General features: G+C 50.0%; 1 protein-coding gene across 1 annotated transcript in view; it reads left to right on the top strand.

The window, feature by feature from the left end:
- The window catches only part of LOC141281573 (uncharacterized), a 34,920-nt gene that overhangs the window by 20,037 nt on the left and 174 nt on the right, over window positions 1–14,709 (top strand). The window contains exons 3-5 of the mRNA XM_073813448.1: window positions 1,158–1,934; window positions 9,131–9,302; window positions 14,029–14,705. Coding sequence (XP_073669549.1) covers window positions 1,158–1,934; window positions 9,131–9,302; window positions 14,029–14,705 — 1,626 coding nt within the window. The remainder of the gene's footprint in view (window positions 1–1,157; window positions 1,935–9,130; window positions 9,303–14,028; window positions 14,706–14,709) is intronic.

Below are 14,709 nucleotides of genomic sequence, written 5' to 3'. Positions count from 1 at the left end.
CAGTTGCACACACAACCACAAGAGCTGCACCAACACCTATAACACAAGTCCCAACAACCACAACAGCTACACCATCAATAACTACAGCTGTAACAACAACCACAACACAAGCACCAACATCCACGACAGCTGCACCAGCAACCACAACAGTTGCACCAACAACTACAACACAAGCCCCAACAACCAAAACACAAGCACCAACAACCACAACACAAGCGCCAACAACCACAACACAAATGCGAATATCCACAACTGCTGCACCAACAACCACAATTCAAGCAACAACAACCACAACAGCTGCACCAACGACCACAATTCAAGCAGCAACAACCATGACAGTTGCACAAACAACCACAACACAAGCACCAACATCCACATCTGATGCACCAACAACCACAACAGTTGCACCAACAACCACAACAGTTGCACCAACATCCACGACAGCAGCATCAACAACCACGACAGCTGCACAAACTACCACGACAGCTGCACCAACAACCACAAAACAAGGGCCAACAACCACAGCAGTTGCATCAACAACCACAACACAAGCACCAACAACCATAGCAGTTGCACCAACAACCACAAGAGCTGCACCAACAACCACAACAGCTGCACCGACAACCACAACACAAGCACCAACAACCACAACAGCTGCACCAACAACCACAACAGCTTCACCAACAACCACAACACAAGCACCAACAACCACAACACAAGCACCAACAACCACAACACAAGCACCAACAACCACAACAGCTGCACCTACAACCACAACAGCTCCCTCAACAACCACAATTCAAGCAACAACAACCACAACAGCTGCACCAACGACCACAATTCAAGCAGCAACAACCATGACAGTTGAACCAACAACCACAACACAAACACCAACTACAGCACAAGCACCAACAACCACAACAGCGGCACCAACTACCACAACACAAGCACCAACAATCACAACACAAGCACCAACAACCACAACAGTTGCACACACAACCACAAGAGCTGCACCAACACCTATAACACAAGTCCCAACAACCACAGCAGTTGCTCCAACAACCACAGCAGTTGAACCAACAACCACAACACAAGGGCCAACAACCATAGCAGTTGCACCAACAACCACAACAGCTGCACCAACAACCACAGCAGTTGAACCAACAACCACAACACAAGGGCCAACAACCACGACACAATCACCATCCACCACAACAGCTGCATCAGCAACAACTAGAGTTGCACCAACAACCACAACACAAGTGCCAAAAACCACAACAGTTGCACAAACAACCACAACAGCTGCACAAACAACCACAACACATGCCCCAACAACCACAGCAGTTGCTCCAACAACCACAGCAGTTGAACCAACAACCACAACACAAGGGCCAACAACCATAGCAGTTGCACCAACAACCACAACAGCTGCACCAACAACCACAACACAAGCACCAACAACCACAACAGCTGCACCAACAACCACAACACAAGCACCAACAACCACAACAGCTGCACTGACAACCACAACAGCTGCACCAACAACCACAACAGCTGCACCAACAACCACAACACAAGCACCAACAACCACAACAGCTGCACCAACAACCACAACACAAGCACCAACAACCACAACAGCTGCACCAACAACCAAAACAGCTGCACCAACAACCACAACACAAGCACCAACAACCACAACAGCTGCACCTACAACCACAACAGCTCCCTCAACAACCACAATTCAAGCAACAACAACCACAACAGCTGCACCAAAGACCACAATTCAAGCAGCAACAACCACTACCGCTGCACCAACAACCACGACAGCTGCAACAACAACCACAACACAAGCACCAACAACCACGCCAGATGCACCAACAACCACAACAGCTGCACCGACAACCACAACAGCTGCACCGACAACCACAACAGCTGCACCAACAACCACAAAACAAGCACCAACAACCACAACACAAGCACCAACAACCACAACACAAGCACCAACAACCACAACACAAGCACCAACAACCACAACAGCTGCACCGACAACCACAACAGCTCCCTCAACAACCACAATTCAAGCAGCAACAACCATGACAGCTGCACCAACTACCACAACACAAGGGCCAACAACCATAGCAGTTGCACCAACAACCACAAGAGCTGCACCGACAACCACAACAGCTGCACCGACAACCACAACAGCTGCACCAACAACCACAACAGCTGCACCAACAACCACAACAGCTGCACCAACAACCACAGCAGTTGCTCCAACAACCACAGCAGTTGAACCAACAACCACAACACAAGCACCAACAACCACAACACAAGCACCAACAACAGCTGCACCGACAACCACAACATCTGCACCAACAACCACAACACAAGCACCAACATCCACGACAGCAGCATCAACAACCACGACAGCTGCACCAACTACCACGCCAGATGCACCAACAACCACAACAGCTGCACCGACAACCACAACAGCTGCACCGACAACCACAACAGCTGCACCAACAACCACAAAACAAGCACCAACAACCACAACACAAGCACCAACAACCACAACACAAGCACCAACAACCACAACACAAGCACCAACAACCACAACAGCTGCACCGACAACCACAACAGCTCCCTCAACAACCACAATTCAAGCAGCAACAACCATGACAGTTGCACAAAAAACCACAACACAAGCACCAACAACCACGACAGTTGCACCAACAACACAAGCACCAAAATCCACATCTGCTGCACCAACAACCATGACAATTTCACCAACAACCCCAACTGCTGCACCAACAACCACAACAGTTGCACCAACAACCACAACACTTGCACCAACAACCACAACACAAGCACCAACATCCACGACAGCAGCATCAACAACCACGACAGCTGCACCAACTACCACAACACAAGGGCCAACAACCATAGCAGTTGCACCAACAACCACAAGAGCTGCACCGACAACCACAACAGCTGCACCGACAACCACAACAGCTGCACCATCAACCACAACAGCTGCACCAACAACCACAACAGCTGCACCAACAACCACAACACATGCCCCAACAACCACAGCAGTTGCTCCAACAACCACAGCAGTTGAACCAACAACCACAACACAAGCACCAACAACCACAACACAAGCACCAACAACAGCTGCACCGACAACCACAACATCTGCATCAACAACCACAACACAAGCACCAACATCCACGACAGCAGCATCAACAACCACGACAGCTGCACTAACAACCTCGATTACTGCACCAACAACCACGGCAGCTGCACCAACAACCAAAACAGTTGCACCAACTACCAATACAGCTGCACCAACTACCATGACAGCTGCATCGACAACCACAACAGCTGCACCAACAACAACAACACAAGCGCAAACATCCACAACTGCTGCACCAAGACCCACTACAGCTGCACAAACTACCACAACAGTTGCACCAACTACCACTACAGCTGCACCAACTACCACGACAGCTCCACCAACAACAACAACACAAGCGCAAACATCCACAACTGCTGCACCATCAAGCACGACAGATGCACCAACAACAACAGCTGCACCAACAACCACACCTACTGCACCAACAACCACGATAGCTGCACCAACAACCACACCTACTGCACCAACAACCACAATAGCTGCACCAACAACCACACATACTGCACCAACAACCACGATAGCTGCACCAACAACCACGACAGCTGCACCAACAACCACGACAGCTGCACCAACAACCACGACAGCTGCACCAACAACCACGACAGCTGCACCAACAACCACGACTGCTGCACCAAAAACCACGACAGCTGCACTGACAACCACAACAGCTGCACCAACAAACACAACAAAAGCGACAACAACCACGACAGCTGCACCAACAACCACGACAGCTGCAGCAACATCCACAGCACAAGCACTATCAACCATGACATCTGCACCAACAACCACGACAGCTGCACCAACAACCAAAACACAAGTACTATCAACCATGACAGCTGCACCAACAACCACGACAGCTGCAGCAACAACCACGACAACTGTACCAACAACCACAACAGCTGCATTGACAACCACAACAGCTGCACCAACAACCAAGACAAAAGCGGCAACAACCACAACACCCACAGCAACAGCCTCGACAACTGCACCAAAATCCACTAGAGCTGCAACAACAACCATTACAGCTGCACAAACATCCACTAAACCTGCACCAACAACCACGACCACTGCACCAACAACCACGACAGCTGCACCAACAACCACGACAACTGCACCAACAACCACGACAACTGCACCAACAACCAGGACAACTGCACCAACAACCACGACAACTGCACCAACAAACACAACAGCTGCACCAACAACCACTACAGCTGCATCAACAACCACAACAGCTTTACCAACAACCAGAACGACTGCACCAACAACCACGACAACTGCAGCAACAGCCTCGACAACTGAACCAACCACCAATACACCTGCACCAACATCCACTACAGCTGCACCAACATCCACTACAGCTGCACCAACAATCACTACAGCTGCAGAAACAGCCTCGACAACTGCATCAACAACCACAACACAAGCACCAACAACCACGCCAGATGCACCAACAACCACAACACAAGCACCAAAAACCACGACAGTTGCACCAACAACCACAACAGCTGCACCAACAACCACAACAGCTGCACCAACAACCACAAGACAAGCCCCAACAACCACAGCAGTTGCACCAACAACCACAACACAAGCACCAAAAACCACGACAGTTGCTCCAACAACCACAACAGCTGCACCAACAACCACAACAGCTGCACCAACAACCACAAGACAAGCCCCAACAACCACAGCAGTTGCACCAACAACCACAACACAAAGGCCAACAACCACAGCAGTTGCATCAACAACCACAACACAAGCACCAACAAGCACGACAGTTGCATCAACAACCACAACACAAGCGCCAACAAACACAACACAAGAAACAACAACCACAAGAGCTGCACCAACATCCACTACAGCTGCACCAACAACCACGACAGCTGCACCAACAACCACGACAGCTGCACCAACAACCACAACAGCTGCAGAAACAGCCTCGACAACTGCATCAACAACCACAACACAAGCACCAACAACCACCACAGTTGCATCAACAACCACAACACAAGCGCCAACAAACACAACACAAGAAACAACAACCACAAGAGCTGCACCAACATCCACTACAGCTGCACCAACAACCACGACAGCTGCACCAACAACCACAACAGCTGCAGAAACAGCCTCGACAACTGCATCAACAACCACAACACAAGCACCAACAACCACCACAGTTGCATCAACAACCACAACACAAGCGCCAACAACCACAACACAAGAAACAACAACCACAAGAGCTGCACCAACATCCACTACAGCTGCACCACCAACCACAACAGCTGCACCAACATCCACAACAGCTGCACTGACAACCACAACAGCTGCACCAAAAACCACAACACAAGCACCGACAACCACAACACAAGCCCCAACAACCACAGCAGTTGCACCAAAAACCACAACACAAGCCCCTACAACAATAACAGCTGCACCGACAATCACAACAGCTGCACCAACAACCACAACTAAAGCACCAACAACCACAACAGTTGCACCAACAACCACAACACAAGCACCAACAACCAAGACAGTTGCACCAACAACCACAACACAAGCGCCAACAACCACAGCAGTTGCACTAACAACCAAAACACATGTGCCAACAACCACAGCAGTTGCATCAACAACCACAACACAAGCCCCAACAACAATAACAGATGCACCGACAATCACATCAGCTGCAACAACAACCACAACACAAGCACCAACAACCAAGACAGTTGCACCAACAACCACAACACAAGCGCCAACAACCACAACACAAGAACCAACAACCACAACAGCTGCACCAACATCCACAACAGCTGCACCAACAACCACGACAGCTGCACCAACAACCACGACAGCTGCACCAACAACCACAACAGCTGCAGAAACAGCCTCGACAACTGCACCAACAACCACTACAGCTGCACCAACAACCTCAACAGCTGCACCAACATCCACTACAGCTTCACCAACAACCACGAAAGCTGCACCAACAACCACAACACAAGCACTAACAACCACAACAGCTGCACCATTAACCACGACAGCTGCACCAACATCCACTACAGCTTTACCAAAAACCAGAACTACTACACCAACCACCACTACAGCTGCACCAACAACCACGACTGCTGCAGCAACATCCACTACAGCTTCACCAACAACCACAACACAAGCAGAAACAACCAAGACAGTTGCACCAACAACCCTGACAACTGCACTAAGAACCACAACAGCTGCACCAACTACCACAACAGTTGCACAAACTACCACAACACAAGCACCAACAACCACAGCAGTTGCACCAACAACCACAACACAAGCCCCAACAACAATAACAGCTGCACCATTAACCACGACAGCTGCACCAACATCCACTACAGCTTTACCAAAAACCAGAACTACTACACCAACCACCACTACAGCTGCACCAACAACCACGACTGCTGCAGCAACATCCACTACAGCTTCACCAACAACCACAACACAAGCAGAAACAACCAAGACAGTTGCACCAACAACCCTGACAACTGCACTAAGAACCACAACAGCTGCACCAACTACCACAACAGTTGCACAAACTACCACAACACAAGCACCAACAACCACAGCAGTTGCACCAACAACCACAACACAAGCCCCAACAGCAATAACAGCTGCACCGACAATCACAACAGCTGCTCCAACAACCACAACTCAAACACCAACAACCATGACAGTTGCACCAACAACCACAACACAAGCCCCAACAACCACAGCAGTTGTACCAACAACCACAACAAAAGCACCAACAACCAAGACGGTTGCACCAACAACCACAAAACAAGCGCCAACAACCACAACACAAAAACCAACAACCACGACAGCTGCACCAACATCCACAACAGCTGCACCACCATCCACGACAGCTGCACCAACAACCACAACACAAGCAGATACAGCCTCGACAACTGCACCAACGACCAATACAGCTGCACCAACAACCACTACAGCTGCACCGACTACCATGACAGCTGCACCAACAACCACGACTACTGCACCAACAACCACGACAGCTGCACCAACTACCACGACAGCTGCATCAACAACCACAACACAAGCACCAACAACCACAACACAAGCGCGAACATACACAACTGCTGCACCAACAACCTCAACCACTCCACCAATAACCATGACAGCTGCACCAACAACCACAACACAAGAACCAACATCCACAACACAAGCACCAACAACCTCGATAGCTGCACCTACAACCACAACAGCTGCACCATTAACCACGACTGCTGCAGCAACATCCACTACAGCTTCACCAACAACCACAACACAAGCAGAAACAACCAAGACAGTTGCACCAACAACCATGACAACTGCACTAAGAACCACAACAGTTGCACAAGCTACCACAACACAAGCACCAACAACCACAGCAGTTGCACCAACAACCCCAACACAAGCCCCAACAACAATAACAGCTGCACCGACAATCACAACAGCTGCTCCAACAACCACAACTCAAACACCAACAACCACAACAGTTGCACCAACAACCACAACACAAGCCCCAACAACCACAGCAGTTGCACCAACAACCACAACAAAATCACCAACAACCAAGACGGTTGCACAAACAACCACAACACAAGTGCCAACAACCACAACACAAGAACCAACAACCACAACAGCTGCACCAACATCCACAACAGCTGCACCACCAACCACGACAGCTGCACCACCAACCACGACAGCTGCACCAACAACCACAACACAAGCAGATACAGCCTCGACAACTGCACCAACGACCAATACAGCTGCACCAACAACCACTACAGCTGCACCAACAACCCCAACACAAGCAGATACAGCCTCTACAACTGCACCAAGAACCACGAGAGCTGCACCAAGAACCACGATAGCTGCACCAACATCCATTACAGCTTTACCAACAACCAGAACTACTACACCAACCACCACTACAGCTGCACCAACAACCACGACTGCTGCAGCAACATCCACTACAGCTTCACCAACAATCACAACACAAGCAGAAACCACCAAGACAGTTGCACCAACAACCCTGACAACTGCACTAAGAACCACAACAGCTGCACCAACTACCACTACAGTTGCACAAACTACCACAACACAAGCACCAACAACCACAGCAGTTGCACCAACAACCACAACACAAGCCCCAACAACAATAACAGCTGCACCGACAATCACAACAGCTGTTCCAACAACCACAACTCAAACACCAACAACCATAAAAGTTGCACCAACAACCACAACACAAGCCCCAACAACCACAGCAGTTGTCCCAACAACCACAACAGCTGCACCAACAACCACAACACAAGCACCGACAACCACAACACAAGCCCCAACAACCACAGCAGTTGCACCAAAAACCACAACACAAGCCCCTACAACAATAACAGCTGCACCGACAATCACAACAGCTGCACCAACAACCACAACTAAAGCACCAACAACCACAACACAAGCCCCAAAAACCACAGCAGTTGCACTAACAACCAAAACACACGTGCCAACAACCACAGCAGTTGCATCAACAACCACAACACAAGCACCAACAACCAAGACAGTTGCACCAACAACCACAACACAAGCGCCAACAACCACAACACAAGAACCAACAACCACAACAGCTGCACCAACATCCACAACAGCTGCACCATCAACCACGACAGCTGCACCAACAACCACGACAGCTGCAGAAACAGCCTCGACAACTGCACCAACAACCACTACAGCTGCACCAACAACCTCAACAGCTGCACCAACATCCACTACAGCTTCACCAACAACCACGAAAGCTGCACCAACAACCACAACACAAGCACCAACAACCACAACAGCTGCACCATTAACCACGACAGCTGCACCAACATCCACTACAGCTTTACCAAAAACCAGAACTACTACACCAACCACCACTACAGCTGCACCAACAACCACGACTGCTGCAGCAACATCAACTACAGCTACACCAACAACCACAACACAAGCAGAAACAACCAAGACAGTTGCACCAACAACCCTGACAACTGCACTAAGAACCACAACAGCTACACCAACTACCACAACAGTTGCACAAACTACCACAACACAAGCACCAACAACCACAGCAGTTGCACCAACAACCACAACACAAGCCCCAACAACAATAACAGCTGCACCGACAATCACAACAAAAGCACCAACAACCAAGACGGTTGCACCAACAACCACAAAACAAGCGCCAACAACCACAACACAACAACCAACAACCACGACAGCTGCACCAACATCCACAACAGCTGCACCACCAACCACGACAGCTGCACCAACAACCACAACACAAGCAGATACAGCCTCGACAACTGCACCAACGACCAATACAGCTGCACCAACAACCACGACTACTGCACCAACAACCACGACAGCTGCACCAACTACCACGACAGCTGCATCGACAACCACAACACAAGCACCAACAACCACAACACAAGCGCGAACATACACAACTGCTGCACCAACAACCTCAACCACTCCACCAATAACCATGACAGCTGCACCAACAACCACAACACAAGAACAAACATCCACAACACAAGCACCAACAACCTCGATAGCTGCACCTACAACCACAACAGCTGCACCATTAACCACGACAGCTGCACCAACATCCACTACAGCTTTACCAAAAACCAGAACTACTACACCAACCACCACTACAGCTGCACCAACAACCACGACTGCTGCAGCAACATCCACTACAGCTTCACCAACAACCACAACACAGGCAGAAACAACCAAGACAGTTGCACCAACAACCATGACAACTGCACTAAGAACCACAACAGCTGCACCAACTACCACAACAGTTGCACAAACTACCACAACACAAGCACCAACAACCACAGCAGTTGCACCAACAACCCCAACACAAGCCCCAACAACAATAACAGCTGCACCGACAATCACAACAGCTGCTCCAACAACCACAACTCAAACACCAACAACCACAACAGTTGCACCAACAACCACAACACAAGCCCCAACAACCACAGCAGTTGCACCAACAACCACAACAAAAGCACCAACAACCAAGACGGTTGCACAAACAACCACAACACAAGTGCCAACAACCACAACACAAGAACCAACAACCACAACAGCTGCACCAACATCTACAACAGCTGCACCACCAACCACGACAGCTGCACCAACAACCACAACACAAGCAGATACAGCCTCGACAACTGCACAAACGACCAATACAGCTGCACAAACAACCACTACAGCTGCACCAACAACCCCAACACAAGCAGATACAGCCTCTACAACTGCACCAAGAACCACGAGAGCTGCACCAAGAACCACGATAGCTGCACCAACATCCATTACAGCTTTACCAACAACCAGAACTACTACACCAACCACCACTACAGCTGCACCAACAACCACGACTGCTGCAGCAACATCCACTACAGCTTCACCAACAACCACAACACAAGCAGAAACCACCAAGACAGTTGCACCAACAACCCTGACAACTGCACTAAGAACCACAACAGCTGCACCAACTACCACAACAGTTGCACAAACTACCACAACACAAGCACCAACAACCACAGCAGTTGCACCAACAACCACAACACAAGCCCCAACAACAATAACAGCTGCACCGACAATCACAACAGCTGTTCCAACATTCACAACTCAAACACCAACAACCATGACAGTTGCACCAACAACCACAACACAAGCCCCAACAACCACAGCAGTTGTCCCAACAACCACAGCAGTTGCACCAACAACCACAACAAAAGCACCAACAACCAAGACGGTTGCACCAACAACCACAACACAAGCGCCAACAACCACAACACAAAAACCAACAACCACAACAGCTGCACCAACATCCACAACAGCTGCACCACCAACCACGACAGCTGCACCAACAACCACAACACAAGCAGATACAGCCTCGACAACTGCACCAACGACCAATACAGCTGCACCAACAACCACTACAGCTGCACCAACAACCACAACACAAGCAGATACAGCCTCTACAACTGCACCAAGAACCACGAGAGCTGCACCAACAACCACAACAGCTGCACCGACTACCATGACAGCTGCACCAACAACCACGACTACTGCACCAACAACCACGACTACTGCACCAACAACCACGACAGCTGCACCAACTACCACGACAGCTGCATCGACAACCACAACACAAGCACCAACAACCACAACACAAGCGCAAACATCCACAACACAAGCACCAACAACCTCGATAGCTGCACCTACAACCACGACAGCTGCACCTAAAACCACGACAGCTGCACCAACAACCACAATACAAGCACAAACATCCACAAATGCTGCACAAACTACCACAACAGCTGCACCAACAACCTCAACTAATGCACCAACTACCACGACAGCTGCACCAACATCCACAACTACTGCACCAACAACCACAACAGCTGCACCAACTACCATGACAGCTGCACCAACAACCACGATTACTGCACCAACAACTACGACAGCTGCACCAACGACCAGGACAGCTGCGCCAACAACCACAACACAAGCACGAACATCCACAACTGCTGCACCAACTACCACAACAGCTGCACCAACAACCTCAACTACTGCACCAACTACCATGACAGCTGCACCAACATCCACGACTACTGCACCAACAACCACAACAGCTGCACCATCTACCATGACAGCTGCACCAACAATCACAACAGCTGCTCCAACAACCACAACACAAGCCCCAACAACCACAGCAGTTGTCCCAACAACCACAACAAAAGCACCAACAACCAAGACGGTTGCACCAACAACCACAACACAGGCGCCAACAACCACAACACAAGAACCAACAACCACAACAGCTGCACCAACATCCACAACAGCTGCACCACCAACCACGACAGCTGCACCAACAACCACAACACAAGCAGATACAGCCTCGACAACTGCACCAACAACCACAACAGCTGCACCAACTACCATGACAGCTGCACCAACAACCACGATTACTGCACCAACAACTACGACAGCTGCACCAACTACCACGACAGCTGCGCCAACAACCACAACACAAGCACGAACATCCACAACTGCTGCACAAACTACCACAACAGCTGCACCAACAACCTCAACTACTGCACCAACTACCATGACAGCTGCACCAACATCCACGACTACTGCACCAACAACCACTACAGCTGCACCACCAACCACGACAGCTGCAACAACAACCACAACACAAGCAGATACAGCCTCGACAACTGCACCAACGACCAATACAGCTGCACCAACAACCACTACAGCTGCACCAACAACCACAACACAAGCAGATACAGCCTCTACAACTGCACCAAGAACCACGACAGCTGCACCAAGAACCACAATGGCGGCACCAACTACCATGACAGCTGCACAAACAAACACGACGATGGCACCAACAACCACAACACAAGCACGAACATCCACAACTACTGCACCAACTACAACGACAGCTGCACCAACATCCACGACTACTGCACCAACAACCACAACAGCTGCACCAACTACCATGACAGCTGCACCAACAACCACGATTACTGTACCGACAACCACAACAGCTGCACCAACTACCACAACAGCTGCATCGACAACCACAACACAAGCACCAACAACCACTACACAAGCGCGAACATCCACAACTGCTGCACCAACAACCTCAACTACTGCACCAATAACCATGACAGCTGCACCAACAACCACAACACAAGAACCAACATCCACAACACAAGCACCAACAACCTCGACAGCTGCACCTACAACCACGACAGCTGCACCAACAACCACAACACAAGCACGAACATCCACAATAGCTGCAGCAACATCCACTACAGCTGCACCAACAACCACAACAGTTGCACAAACTACCACAACACAAGCACCAACAAACACAACAGCTGCACCAACAACCACAACACAAGCCCGAACAACCACAGCAGTTGCACCAACAACCACAACTCAAGCACCAACAACCACGACAGTTGCACCAACAACCACAACACAAGCCCCAACAACCACAGCAGTTGCACCAACAACCACAACACAAGTGCCAACAACCACAGCATTTGCACCAACAACCACAACACAAGAACCAACATCCACAACACATGCACCAACAACCTCGACAGCTGCACATACAACAACGACAGCTGCACCAACAACCACAACTGCTGCACCAACTACCACAACAGCTGCACCAACAACCTCAACTACTGCACCAACAACCACTACAGCTGCAGCAACTACCACGACATCTGCACCAACAACCACGACAGCTGCATCGACAACCATGACAGCTGCACCAAAAACCATGACAGCTGCACCAACAACCACTACAGCTGCACCAACAACCTCGACTACTGCACCAACAACCACGACATTTGCACCAACAACCACAACACAAGAACCAACATCCACAACACAAGCACCAACAACCTTGACAGCTGCACCTACAACCACGACAGCTGCAGCAACAACCACAACACGAGCACCAACAACCACGACAGCTGCAATAACAACAACCACATCTACTGCACCAACATCCAGAACAGCTGCACCAACAACCACAACACAAGCACCAACAACCACAACACAAGCGCCAACATTCAGAACTGCTGCATCAACAACCACGCCAGGTGCACCAACAACCACAACACAAGCACCAAAAACCATGACAGTTGCACCAACAACCGCAACAGCTGCACCAACAACCACAACACAAGACCCAACAACCACAGCAGTTGCACCAACAACCACAACACAAAGGCCAACAACCACAGCAGTTGCATCAACAACCACAAGAGCTGCACCAACATCCACTACAGCTGCACCAACAACCACGACAGCTGCACCAACTACCACGACAGCTGTACCAACTACCACGACAGCTGCACAAACTACCACGACAGCTGCACCATCAACCACGACAGCTACACCAACAACCACGACAGCTGCACCAACATCCACTACAGCTGCACCAACAACCACTAAAGCTGCACCAACATCCACTACAGCTGCACCAACAACCACTACAGCTGCACCAACATCCAATACAGCTGCACCAACAACCACAACACAAACAGAAACAGCCTCGACAACTGCACCAACAACCACTACAGCTGCACAAACATCCACTACAGCTGCACCAACAACCACTACAGCTGCACCAACATCCAATACAGCTGCACCAACAACCACAACACAACCAGAAACAGCCTCGACAACTGCACCAACAACCACCACAGCTGCACAAACATCCACTACAGCTGCACCAACAACCACTACAGCTGCACCAACATCCAATACAGCTGCACCAACAACCACAACACAAACAGAAACAGCCTCGAACACTGCACCAAGAACCACGACAGCTGCTCCAAGAACCACAACAGCTTCACAAACTACCACGACAGCTGCAC

This window comes from Paramisgurnus dabryanus, chromosome 2 (assembly GCF_030506205.2).
Source record: "Paramisgurnus dabryanus chromosome 2, PD_genome_1.1, whole genome shotgun sequence".
Lineage (NCBI taxonomy): Eukaryota > Metazoa > Chordata > Actinopteri > Cypriniformes > Cobitidae > Paramisgurnus > Paramisgurnus dabryanus.
Note: the sequence above shows the minus strand (reverse complement) of the source record. Positions and strands in the feature narration are given on the sequence as shown.